Genomic DNA, 13,203 nt, shown 5'->3' on the forward strand with positions numbered 1-13,203 from the left:
TTTTTGTTTGTTTGTTTTTTTGGTTTCATGTTAATCAGAGTTCAAATTAACACTGAATGCTCTCTTAGTGTCTGTTGATGAGTCATAAGAAATCATTATTAATCTTGTAGAAGACATAGATGTTTATAACAGAACATTTTGCATGGTTTTGTAAATCCTTGTTGACTCGATGATAAAATGCTATCTCAGAGTTGGATCTGTTGTCTTTCATATCACATTAATATATTACATAAAAACTTTATGGGTTGCTGACATGTCCTGTTAATTTTGCTCAAATTATCAGATTTTACTGGTTATTGAGCCTGTTTATCCTCCTTATTTGTTCATATCAGAGGCATTGTTGTAACACTGGTGTGAATAAGCGAATTAACCCAAAGTAAAAATGTTTATGATGAGGTTACTTTATGACCTCATTTGAAAGAAATTTGATAGCTACTGTAAACATCCTGTAAAAAGCATGAGACATGTGTGTACACAGTCTTCAATATCTACTAATGAAAACACTGATGTGGCTAAAACAACATGCTTCCTTGTAATGTTGAAAGACTATTATTTGCACATGGGCTGCTGCCTGTGTGAGACAATGCATCCAAGGAAACCAGTGCACAGAGGTCTTTCTTGTTCTGCTCATTCAGACCACTTCAAAACCTCTCACGCCCTTTACCACACCACTCACATGTGAATAACCCACCCAGGAAGACCTCACTGAATGGTGGCTAAGCTAAACCCTGAGTTGTGTTTAGTCTGTAACTATCTGCAATGGCCAAAACATACCACCGGTTTCACAGACAATTGAGATTCAGCAGGGGTGGTCACCTTCCAAACCCTTGAAGAAAAAAACTAAAACTTTTATACCTCCTGCCACTGTGAAAGAGGATTCAGTCTTATCACCTGAAAATCAAAAAATAACTGGGGTTTACCGTTCCTTTATTAGAATAGTTCACCCAGAAATGAAAATCACTCACCCTCATGCTGATTGAAGGTTGGGTTCAGTTTTTTTGTCAAAACACTGCTGGAGTTTCACAGCAAAACACCTTTGCAGAATCTCCAAAACTGTTGAAGTGAATGGTGACCAGTTTTTAAATGTATAAAAAAAAAAAATAAAAAAAAAACATGAAATGCTTCCACACAAATGATATATGGTCCTAATAATGGCAAAAAAAACAAAAAAAAAACCTGGATGTACAGCATTGAGTACATAAAGTTACAGTTTAATATAAAAAATACAGGTCATTATCATTACCAATAAACACAACACTGACCCCTTTCAAAATAAAGGTTTGATAATAGTCTAATTGTAAGCAAAATACTATTGACAGTCTTTGCTAGATTTCTAATTTTGATATTTCCATGATAGCCTTTGCCCTGGTGTGGATAACACGATAAAGTCACTGTTATTTCCACTGTGGTCGCTCATGTTTTATCCAACTGTCCTCACCAGAACAAGGTGGAGCCAGCCATACAAAGTCCATGACAGGAGACAAATGAACACATCATGTCACATCAAAGTACAACAATCCACTTACAAATAAGAATGTCAATAATAGGATAATGTAAATACATGTCTACTTTTTTAAAAACCCAGTTATAATGTATTAAATTTCGCTGCGCGGGCCCCCGCGATGGGCTCGCTCACTAGTTCTCGGCAGGCAGAAGTCGCTTCGCTTCGTTTCGTTTCGCTTCACGTGTCGGTTGGAGGACCGCTCGAGCCCTGCGGAACACAGAGCGGAAGTGTCGCGCCTCTCTTGGTAGAGGAAGCCGCTGTTGTTGACACTTCGACGGGCGACAATGGCGACCGAAGTGAGGCAGGAGCTTGCACAGCTGATGAATTCAAGTGGATCTCATAAAGATCTCGCTGCCAAGTATGTAGCGCTATGATTAAAACAATGTTATTTCCCCACAGCACCATTACACCTCAAATGTAGAAAGTAAACGCTGCAGTAACTGTGAGCTAGCAACGAAACATAGCTGTGATAGACCGAGCTAAGCTAACGTTAGCTACCCAGCTACATTAGCCATACGTTCAGCTAGGCTTATTGTTTGAATAGAAAATGTAATCGTCTGTCAATGAACTCCATTGTGTAGATTCTCTTTTAGTAACACCACGTTAAAGCGTTATGAAACCGGCGAGGCTAGTACTGACGTTACTGTTATATTTGACACATTAGCTAATACAGCTAATAGCTAACAGCTAGCTACTGTTTACTAGCAACACAGTTATCCATCAAGCTTTCTAATTATCATCAATAGGTTTTACTTTTTTTGGAAATTATTTTGCAACCACAACTTTGCACCCCACAATGCACCATTGCTGAACATTAGATACATACGTATCAAAAGAAAATCTCTGTTTTATAAGTATATATGTGGTGTGTAATGGACCTATTAGATGCAAACAGAAATGTGTCATTTTGTTAGGATTTTTGCAGTAAATTCAGTTTTGATTGCTACCTCACAGAATCTTATTGTCTTGTCAAGGCCATGCCCAAAGCATTTCATATCTTAGCCTAAAATATATTATTGCATTCTCACTCCCCATCCCATCTACCCTCAGTTTTTATAAATTGATTATTTTTCTTGATTAAAGATGTTCAAACAAATTCAGTTGATCTATCCCAACAAACTATTTGGGATAGTATTAAATTCTTAATGTGTCAAAGACCTTTATAGACTAATTGAAATGAATGAATATTTTATAAACAATTCTTTAATCAATCCTATTTAGGATTTTTTAGAAAATGTTGGTTATTTTATATTTAATGAATGCTTAATTTATCGTTACTTTACATTTTTTATGCTTGATTTATTTTATTTTGTGCCTTTTTGCTGTCTATGTGTTTTGTGTCTCTTGTGCTGTCTGCTCACTTCATCCTGGATGATGATAGGTCCAAATTAAAAAAAAAAAAACACTACCAACACATTTATTACTGATGGGAATAGCGCAGCTTTAAAAGATCTTGAACTTGGGTTAATAGGCACCATAGCCTTCAATAAAAAGCTTTTAGGCTCAAAATGGTATTTAACAAGAAATATACAATTCACAAATGCTAACTCAACACTTTTACTGCGGCTTCAAAGTAATGTTTGTTCTCTTAATCACTGTTTTGTTTCCATTTTAATAACAGCACTATAAAGTATGAGTTTTAATGTTCTTTCAAGCCTTGTAATTAATGTTGTTTAGCCTCAAGTTGAGAGTATGTGAACCACAGTTACCACAGTTTGTATTTTTAATTGTTTTTTATTGATCTTTGAAATTTTTTGTTTTCCACTCGGTTTAATTTCTGTTAGTTTCCAGGGTGGGTTTGCTCATTTCAGTTTAGTTTTCATAGTTTAACAATATTTAGTTTTAGTATAGTGTGAGTATTGGGTGTTTTTGTGTTATTATAATATGGGAGGTGTTTCTCAAGGGAAAGGTTTAATAAGTTCAGAATAGGTGTTATGATAGAAACACAACACTCTATGAAGCCAGATGACTGATGTAGACGTCCCAGTTTCAATAAATACAGGCAGCAATGTCTCCTCATGGTTGTTGTGTTGATAAACTTGACCAAATTTACAAAGACTACAACTAAAGACATTTAATTCCTGGATATTTTTATTTTACTTAAGTTAGTTTGGAAGTACACAATATCTATTTTTTTCCCTAAAAGTTTACTTTTAATTTTTATTTCTGTTAACAATTTTTTTTCACATCTAGCGTTAGGTAACTATAATAATCTTGGTGTGTACATTTTAAATGTACACACTTATCAGTTGCAGGGCCCCCACTTAAAAGTGTTCACTAACCTGTAAAATCTTTTGTAGATATCGACAAATTTTGGACAAGGCCATTCAGTTTACAGATGCAGATCAACTGGAATCCTTGAAGGCCTTTGTTGAAGCAAGTATGCTATGCTTGCATTCTTTTTATGTGATCAGCGTTTTCTATATGCTTAGTCATACTTTTGGATGTCAACAGGATACCTTACAGTAATCTTTCCATCTTATTTTTACAGTGGTCAATGAAAATGTCAGTCTTGTCATCTCGAGACAACTGCTCACAGATTTCTGCACACATCTGCCCAACCTGCCTGACGCCACAGCTAAAGCAGTGTATCACTTCACCTTGGAAAAGATCCAGCCAAGGGTCATCTCCTTTGAGGAACAAGTAAATGTCCTCACATTCTCTCACTGCCCTTATGTGTATTTGTTGATGTTCATATTGAAATGCACAATGAAATTATGTTCTTACACCTTCTCAGGTAGCCTCGATCAGACAGCACTTAGCAACCATTTATGAAAAAGAGGGAGACTGGAGAAATGCTGCCCAGGTTTTAGTTGGTATTCCCCTGGAAACAGGACAGAAGTAAGTAAGCTACCAGCAGATTTATTCCCTGACCTTTAATAATGTAGGTCGTATTTCCAGGTCTTTAATTGCCTTTGTGTGTTATTTATTCCCTTAGGCAATACAATGTTGACTATAAGTTGGATACATACCTAAAAATTGCCCGTCTCTACTTGGAGGATGATGATCCAGTACAAGCAGAGGCCTACATCAACAGAGCCTCATTGCTTCAGAATGAGTCCTCTAATGAACAGCTGCAGATACACTATAAGGTACACCATCCCTTAGTGATTTTGTCGCCACATCTATTACTGTCACTGTTAATTTTGCAACTGAATGCAAACAGAGGGCTTAAGTTAAACATTATGGGAGCTTTGCAGTAAGCAATATCTGTAGTTGCTTGGATCAGTGTTTGATGCTGTTTTCCTTCTTAGGTGTGCTATGCCAGAGTCCTGGATTTCAGGAGGAAGTTCATTGAAGCTGCTCAAAGATATAATGAATTGTCCTATAAGTCAATTGTCCATGAGAGTGAACGTCTAGAAGCACTGAAACATGCCTTGAACTGCACCATACTGGCGTCTGCAGGTAACACCAAGGGTTAGGACTTCATTTTAGAGCTGCAACAATTAGTAATTTTGATAAATGATTAATCAGTTATTTTTTTTAAAGAAAAAAATATTCTCGCTGAATGTCTGATTTCAGTTTGTCAAATGTGAATATTTTCTGGTTTCTTTGGTCCTCTTTTTCAGCAAACTGAATATGATCAACATTTTTAACCATTTTCTGACATTTTATGAAACATACCACTAATCAGCTAATTGAAGGATTTGATCAATAGATTAATTAATTGTGAAAATAATTGTTAGTTACAGCGGTACAACATTTTCAAAGATAATTTTACTGACAAACTTTGTTAAGACACTTGTCTCATGCCAAAAATATTATAATGTGTTTTAGGTCAGCAGCGTTCCCGTATGTTGGCCACGCTCTTTAAAGATGAGCGCTGTCAGCAGCTGGCTACCTATGGTATTCTGGAGAAGATGTACCTGGACCGTATTATCAGAGGAAACCAGCTGCAGGAGTTTGCTGCCATGCTGATGCCTCACCAGAAAGCCACCACAGCAGATGGTGAGTCAGGATAAACAGCTTTGTATAGCCTAAGCGACTGAGATGTCGGATTTGGCAGTGAAGAAAAATGTTCCTGTTTCCACAATCACTTTTGTTATTAGATGTATACAGCATGTTGTGTCTAAACACCTAAAGTACGCTGGGTTTATGTGACGTTTAACCACAAAATGATTGCCAGTGTTTTACACTGTCTAGGACAATGTAGAGGTTCATAATAGAAGTATGAATGTAATTGAAGTTATGTATTCTCTCTCACAGGCTCCAGCATCCTCGACAGAGCTGTGATTGAACACAACCTCTTGTCTGCTAGCAAGCTCTACAACAACATCACTTTTGAAGAACTAGGAGCACTGTTAGAAATACCCCCAGCAAAGGTGATACATCCATTAGATAAATATTTAGTGTATATACACATGTTAATATTAAATTCTAGATATTTAGGTAGTTAGCTGGTACAATTCAGTTCCAGGATTAAAGCTGTTTATCGCGTTGCAGATGTTGTCATGTCCTGTTTGAGATCCAAAGATACATTTCCTGCATGTATTAAATGTCATTTTAACTTAAATGCCATTTGTGTAGCTGTTAATTTTCCCATAACGTATGTTGAGATATTAACTTTGTTTTTTTGTCTTCAGGCTGAAAAAATTGCTTCCCAAATGATAACTGAAGGACGCATGAATGGCTTCATCGACCAGATAGATGGCATTGTACACTTTGAGAGTGAGTAACAACAGCCACTCTGTTTACATTTGATGTAGGGCTCACCAGTTTGTCTTTGTGAACAAAAGGACAGTTGTTTTAGTATGTAAAATGATAGTTAGAATCCATTAAATTCCAACATCAATGCAACATTTCACCTAGTTTTGACAATATGATAGCAAATTATTTGTAGATTTCATTGTTTAGTTCACATCTACCAAATATGTCATGAATATCAACCACATGTACAAGAGTCAGCAAGGCCACGCCCCCTCTGTAGGAAAACTCACGTTTTCATATAATGGGAAAGATAGGAAAATGCAGAAAAGCCGCAGTGTACTGGGTTGTAAAACAAGTAGACATACAAATCCATCATGGTTCTCCATCCTTCCTGAGAAAGAGAGTATACCTAAAAGAGAGCAGTAAGAATTAATGAGCCTTCATAGAGTAGTAACTGTTATTACTAATGGAGAGCTAACATTAGCTTGAGTGTTAGGCTGCTGGAATTCAGTCGTAACATTAGAGAACTGCAGCTTCAAAGTAGCATCCAACTAAATCTCAGCCAAGCTTAGATCAACAGTTGTCTACTGACAGGTTTTGTTGTATCAGTACATAAATGTGATACTCTCACCTCAAACACCAGAACAGATTATGCAGGCCTCACTGACCCTTTATAGGCAATTATGGGCATGACATCCACAAAAGGTGAACCACATTGTGACCCTAAAGTTTTTATTTGATCATGTAAAATTATATCATACAGTATGTTTGATGTGATAAACTACTGTAACTATCTCTGGCCACTAGAGGGCAGTGTATTCAAACAGGAGTGACAAGAAACAGCATAAAGCACCTTCTCTGCTTATGGAAAGGGACAGTACTGTGATAGAGCAGGTGCACCAGCCATTAAAAGTTATACAAAGAGTTTCAACATGTACATTTGTTGTTCACACGTCATAAAAGACAAATGTGCCGATGCCTTGGCTTCTAATCCGTTTTTTTCTCTGTGGCAGCCCGTGAACCTCTTCCTACGTGGGACAAACAGATCCAGTCTCTGTGTTTCCAAGTCAACAACCTCTTAGAAAAGATCCGTCAGGCTGCTCCAGAGTGGGCTGCGCAGGCAATGGAAACCCAGATGACCCAGTAAACATCCCCACACATCCCAGAAAAAAATCCCCTAAACTGCTCTCCCAGCTTGTCCTAAAGTGTTGTCTTCCTTGTCAAAAACGTCAGCACTTCAGTCCCAGTAATGGAAACGCCCGAAAGAACACTGTTTTACTTTTGCCCACAAGGAAAATAGTTCAATGATACTCAATATTTCAGATCTGTTTGGTGGAGATATAATCACAGGAGGGGTGTAATGTTATATTTAGGTGTGACTTCATATTATTTACTTGGCATGTTAAAAATTTGGATATGATCATTCAGATAGCTGACATGTAATGTGGTCAAAAAGAAGTGAGAAATGCGGTCTGTTTAAGCTTTTGTATTCCAACATGTTCATAATGCAACATGAAGACACAGCAATATCTCTCACATGGTTCTTGATTTATTCATGTAAACCTTCTCAGTACACGTTTATGATATTTCAGAAAACAGAATTAAATCCAAAGGTGAGGAATTGTTCAGCATCGTGGTTGTGTCATTGCCTCTGCCACCGAGGTTATGTTTTGTGTTCGGTCTTGTCTGTTTGTTTGTCAGCAGGATTACGGAAAAATTGCCAGCCTGATTTTCGGGGAACTTGGTGTAAGGGTGTGGTGTGGGCAAAGGAAGAAGTTGTTTTTCATTTTCGTTAACATTGCAGGAAAGGTCAATTGTAATTCCGTTGTCTATGGCAAAAATGAACTAAAAGTGTCAGGCATGCGTGAACTTGTCATAACTAAAGCTACTACAAGGAATTTTTTTGATTGTTGAGACCCCTGTGAACAAAAGCAGTAGTGTTTCCACTGCCATAACCTCAATATATAATACCAAAAATCTAATTATCGAAATATAAATATCATTCTTCTGTTTAACTGGCTAACATACTACTCGCTGTAATTGTGGCTTGGAAAATTTAAACTGTGGCTCGATTCATCTGAATTCAAAGAGAATCTGACTTGGTGGTTGTCATTAAGAAAAACAAATTTTATAGACCAAACAACTAATTGATTCATGTAGGATGTAGGCGATGGATTAATTGATAATGAAAATAATTGACCTGACAGGATTAATTAATCAATTAATCAGTGGTGGTCTAAAGGTTGCGGAAGCGAGCTTGTGAGAAGGTAGCCGGATCAATTCCCCGACCGGCAGGATAAATCTGGGTGGGGAAAGTGAAAGGCAGCACTTGCCCCTCCCTCATTACCACCACTGAGGTGCCCTTGAGCAAAGGCCCTTAACCCCAACTGCTCCAGTGGAGCTGCTCAGTGGCTGGCAGGTAGGACTGTGGTTGTACTGGCAGCTTCCGGGTGTGAATGTGTAACTGTGTGAATGCGATCAGAGTGTTCCTGCAAAAGTTTTTCACCTGATGCAAAGTCCATTTGGATGAGGCAAATCAAACCCATGATAGTGCTGCACCTACATCTGGGAGACTGTTGCTAACTTTGGTTGATGCTGGACAGTATTTACTGGGAGTTTTTCAAAGCACCATAATCACATAAGGTTACAACTTGAAATGGTAATAACTTATTTTTGAGAATTTTATCACGGTATATCATGATCATTTCATCCATAAACTGAAGAAATGCACAAATTTAAAAACTTGACTTGATGATGACACTAGAAATAAAATCATTAGTCAGTAGCCTTCATCATCTGGGGACAATGAATATTTGTTCAAAAGTTTTTGTTCAGTTACTTTAACCGATAGTTTAAGATGCTGTTCAATTAATTTTCAATAATTAAAAAATATAAAATACACTTTTTTCTCATATTACATCCTCACTTTCTTTTTTCTCATTTAATATTTAGTTGCCTTATTCAGAAAATTTTAAATGAGGAACAATTGCTGACATTTGTAGACTCAATTAAGGATGAACACATTTATAATTGGTTAAATTCTCAATGGCAATTTATCAGTTATGATTGATCATAAACATCCTTAATACAAACATGCACAATCAAGGAAGAGAGACAGGAAAGTACTTCTAGTGAGTCAAATAAAAAGGGTTTTATTTAAAGAACAGTTTTACAATCATTTACTCACAAGTTTAGCAAAAAATTCTAAACATTTTCCACCCTGAATGTAATCAAGAAATGTAAATTGCATTTAGAAGCTGAACATACATGTAATTAACACTCAAAGTGATGTTACTAAAGGAAAAAAAACAGTTAAAAAAAGGTTGAAGGATCGGTACATGCTGTGCTCATGTCAACGGTCAGAAAAAAAAACCTAATGACAGTGTTGCATAATTTAAGTCAACAGCAGTCGTCTCCACGTCCTCTCAGCTGCTTAGGACATCAAAATTTATAACAGTGGCAGTAAATGTGTGTTGCAGCCGACTAATGTTTAACTGTCTGGGAGAAATGAATGTCCTCTGGATCCAAGAATTAAAGGTGATATTTTAAAAAAATCACAAAGAAAGTCAAGTTGCAGCACCATTAAATTTAAATGGCTGTATTATACTATATAGCTCTTCATAAACAGTTTTTATCAAAAGGAGAAATAGCTGCATCTATATGTGCTTCAGTGAGTACAGCAGTCCCACAGCAGATTTATAACTTGTCTGGTGCCGTAAGAGCATCTAGGAGGCATAAACATGAAGGCATAGACATGTGACTTTCCATCATTTCAACAGCTCTATAAAGATAAAGATAATATGAAAAAACCATCACGCGGACTACATGAGGTATTTTGAAATGAGGGTGTGTTTTGTAGCTGTTACCAGACTGTCACCCCTTCAAAAAATGCCTTGCTCCTTCCTGCGGTCGATGTCTCTCTTCAGCTGGCAGGTGGCACAGATTGGACAACAAGCAGCCGTAATGAAGTCCTTACACAGCGACCCCTGGAAACACAAACACTTATTCCTTAGAAACTGTGTTGCTTCTTTTTGATGGCGTGGGATTGCCGACACAGATCTGTATCAGAATTACTTTATTTATCTAATATTTATTTATATTTATTACAACTGTTTATTGAGACTGGGATGTCAGTTGCCTGCACAAATTGTTGTTTGTATTGTCAAATCTAAATGTCCTAAATCTTGCCCCTGACAAATACCCCCATACCATAACAAAAAATCTATAAAACTAATAAAAACTGAAACATGCAAAAACGCTAACTGAAACTGAACTTGATTGAAAGCAAAAGAAAAAGAAAAATCTGAATAAAAATGAACACAAATGAAAAATACAAAACGACTTTGTCATATGAGAAATAAATGAGATTCTTATTTTGAGTTTACTGAAGTCTCATTTGATTCTTGGTCTTAAATTGAGCTCACTTATGTTGTGGAGACACAGGCTAGACAAAAAATAACTTTTTAAACTTTAAGTTTCTCAGCAATAATCTTTTGTTGAGATAATTTATTTTGCTTCTTTAGATAAAATTGAATCTTTCAATAATTTCTATGGTTTCTAAAACTCAAAGATTCAAGTTTATATAAAAAAGAAGAAAGAAGAACAAAGCAGAACTTGGTAAATTTTTTCAAAACTTAAGAGTTTGAGTTGGGCTCAAAACACAAAATGATATTTAGTTGTAAGTTGCCTTGAAATATTTCTAAACTTTTTCATGTGTTAACTTGGGGGCAACGAGACTTCTGAGTTACATTTACTGAAATTATTTGAGTTGGTTTAATAAATCATTTTAATTTAACCACAATCAAAGAGCACGTGGCACTAACTCTACTTTAGCTCCAATAACCTCCAACGTTTGGATTTATCATCTCAAAAACCATTATTTTACAGCTTTTAACATGTTATGTAATAACAACCCTGTTTGTGTTAACTAAAGTTAATGTCGCAGTTTTATTACATCATCCAAAGGGCTCCTGACAGTCAGCCAGCTCCACATATCCCCTGATCACTTACTCTGATGTTGTATCTGGTCCTGTAGACGGCACGGATGGGCATACCCAGACCACACAGGCAGCACTCGTCCATGTCACTGGCAATGGAGCAGCCGAGGCAGACGTAGCAGAACATACCGTAGCAGCCTGGTCCAGGAGGAAAAACACGTAGGTTAACACTCTGTATGCTGCCCATGTCTATAATACATTATACAACATAATGCATTATGATCTCCTTATAGCACTGCACAATCTTAGTTATAATTATTGATAATGGTTTAAGATTTTAACTATAACACATTGTAAAGGATTTTATAATGACTTAAGGGTCAAATATCATAACGCTTCATAATTGCTGGTCACCAGATGACAGTATTGAGGCATTTTATGTTTTTTTTCCTTTCTTTTTTTTTTTTTTTTTGAAGGGATAGTTCATTCAAAAATGAAAATTCAGGCATTTTCATTTTTGGGTGAACTCTCCCTTAACTTAAGTAGTTTTCTTGCATCAGTATGTTTACTTGTAATTGAGTAATATTTCAGTATTATAACAGTACTTGTACTTCACTTTCAGAACTCTTTCCACCACTGATGATATTTTTTACAGTGCATCATGAATATTTGAGTGTTTGCTGCTAAGTATAATTCTAGAGCGATATGAGCAGATTATAACAGATTCTAAGTATGTTTATAATACATAATGGACATGGAAGCCATATAAAGTGATACCAAATGTGAAAAGAACAACTAAAAATCCACATTTTGCTTAGGGCTGCACAATTAATCACAAAATTATTGAAATCGCAGTATGGCCAATTGCAAAATCCAAATCACAAACCCAGAACCAAATTACAATTTTTGAAAAAAATAAAATGTATGAGACAGACCGTGTTGATACAGACCACAACACACGTCACATCATCATGAGTTTATTTTATTTTTTCAGCAAATATGAGAATTTTCATGCATAAATGATCATTCCTACTAATTGTATTGAATATTGTAATTGCAATTTTAGTCAGAATAATCACATTATGACTTTTTTTTTTTTTTTGCCAAATTGTGCAGCTTTAATCTTGCATGCAAATGTAGTCTTTACTGTGTTCATATTTGAATCAGATTTAAGAGATCAGTGCTCACAGGTTCCACAGTCATCACAGCAATCCAACAGGCCGGTCTGGAAGTCGGAGGGCTGGTACTGGCCTCTTCCTGGTTGGGTTGTCACAGCCATGATCAGGATAATTCTGTGTGGGATAAAAAAAGAGTTTGTCACGCTGATGTTTGTTCTTATCACTGCAGAGGTTTGGCCTACTTTGTGATCAGTACTTCTGTGTTTTCCACAGCAGAGATAACTGTAAATTACACCTATTTTGAACATCAAACAACATGGACATAAGTTATCCGTCGAGCAGTCATTTGGAGGTAAATCTTACCAGATGGTTGGAGAGTTGAATGACGGTGAAGGAGTTCCCCTGGATGTACAGACTGAGGTCAAAGGCAGCAGTGAGTCTTTATAACTGTTTAAAGGTGACTAATGTGGTTGCAGACTTTATGACTTTCATCGTGCAGCTATTCCCAGCAAACACGTCACTAAACACACCTTTATCAAGCTCACAACACTGCAATAAATCTTAACTGTAGCCTGTTCTTTCCTCTTTAGATGTCATTTATGGGAACACATACAAGTATTATCTTATCATTTTGATGTTAATGTAAATGTTAGAGACAGATGTTGACTGTGGGTGATTTTAAATTAGAAATAAAAGTAGTTTGAGTTTAAAATAAAAAGTAACTCAAACATTTGCAATATTTCAGATGCAATATTTTAATATATTTTAATATATATATATTGTTCTGAATGATTTGTGCATCAAATTTATTTCATATATTTGCCAGACTCAGATATTATGATGTCTCTTGCTGAGCTTAGATCTAAATTCAACCTCAGTAGAAAACATTTCTTCAAGTGCCTCCAGCTTAACTCCAGCTCCACTTACTACCACACCCCTACATTCACCACGGGAAGAAATGACGATGAAGGACAATTTGCGAAATCGTGTCATATGA

The 13,203-nt window shown here is 36.3% G+C and overlaps 2 protein-coding genes across 3 annotated transcripts; one reads left to right on the top strand and one right to left on the bottom strand.

Annotated features, from left to right (window-relative positions):
- Positions 1 to 1,703: 1,703 nt before the first annotated feature.
- On the top strand, positions 1,704 to 7,782 carry cops4 (COP9 constitutive photomorphogenic homolog subunit 4 (Arabidopsis)). Of its 2 annotated transcripts, XM_084746282.1 has the most exons (10): positions 1,704 to 1,862; positions 3,805 to 3,884; positions 3,996 to 4,147; positions 4,242 to 4,345; positions 4,443 to 4,596; positions 4,759 to 4,909; positions 5,282 to 5,452; positions 5,711 to 5,826; positions 6,088 to 6,172; positions 7,165 to 7,782. In XM_084746282.1, exons 1-10 carry the CDS (start codon positions 1,789 to 1,791, stop codon positions 7,296 to 7,298), a joined length of 1,221 nt encoding a protein of 406 aa, XP_084602408.1. In that variant the 5' UTR covers positions 1,704 to 1,788; the 3' UTR covers positions 7,299 to 7,782. The 2 variants fall into 2 exon arrangements, with proteins under 2 accessions (XP_084602408.1, XP_084602409.1); XM_084746283.1 differs by lacking the exon at positions 3,805 to 3,884 and having other exon boundaries at positions 1,753 to 1,862.
- A 1,962-nt stretch (positions 7,783 to 9,744) lies between these two features.
- LOC146308457 (placenta-specific gene 8 protein-like) lies at positions 9,745 to 12,724 on the bottom strand. Its single transcript, XM_084745951.1, has 4 exons — positions 12,570 to 12,724; positions 12,277 to 12,380; positions 11,162 to 11,286; positions 9,745 to 10,137 (listed from the first exon to the last, which is right to left on the bottom strand). The coding sequence occupies exons 2-4, from the start codon at positions 12,365 to 12,367 to the stop codon at positions 10,033 to 10,035; spliced, it is 321 nt and encodes a 106-aa protein (XP_084602077.1). The 5' UTR covers positions 12,368 to 12,380; positions 12,570 to 12,724; the 3' UTR covers positions 9,745 to 10,032.
- Between the last annotated feature and the right edge of the window lie 479 nt (positions 12,725 to 13,203).

Source organism: Lutjanus erythropterus, chromosome 20 (assembly GCF_056507025.1).
Source record: "Lutjanus erythropterus isolate fLutEry1 chromosome 20, fLutEry1.hap2, whole genome shotgun sequence".
NCBI classification, from domain to species: Eukaryota; Metazoa; Chordata; class Actinopteri; order Lutjaniformes; family Lutjanidae; genus Lutjanus; species Lutjanus erythropterus.

Coding starts and splice junctions, on each gene's coding strand:
- cops4 (XM_084746282.1), top strand. CDS start 1,789: ATGGCGACCGAAGTGAGGCAGGAGCTTGCACAGCTGATGAATTCAAGT. Junction 4,910..5,281: donor CACCATACTGGCGTCTGCAG/GTAACACCAAGG, acceptor AATGTGTTTTAG/GTCAGCAGCGTTCCCGTATG. Junction 5,827..6,087: donor TAGAAATACCCCCAGCAAAG/GTGATACATCCA, acceptor TTTTGTCTTCAG/GCTGAAAAAATTGCTTCCCA.
- LOC146308457 (XM_084745951.1), bottom strand. CDS start 12,367: ATGGCTGTGACAACCCAACCAGGAAGAGGCCAGTACCAGCCCTCCGAC. Junction 11,287..12,276: donor CTGTGATGACTGTGGAACCT/GTGAGCACTGAT, acceptor CTCCTGGACCAG/GCTGCTACGGTATGTTCTGC. Junction 10,138..11,161: donor GGACCAGATACAACATCAGA/GTAAGTGATCAG, acceptor TTGTGTTTCCAG/GGGTCGCTGTGTAAGGACTT.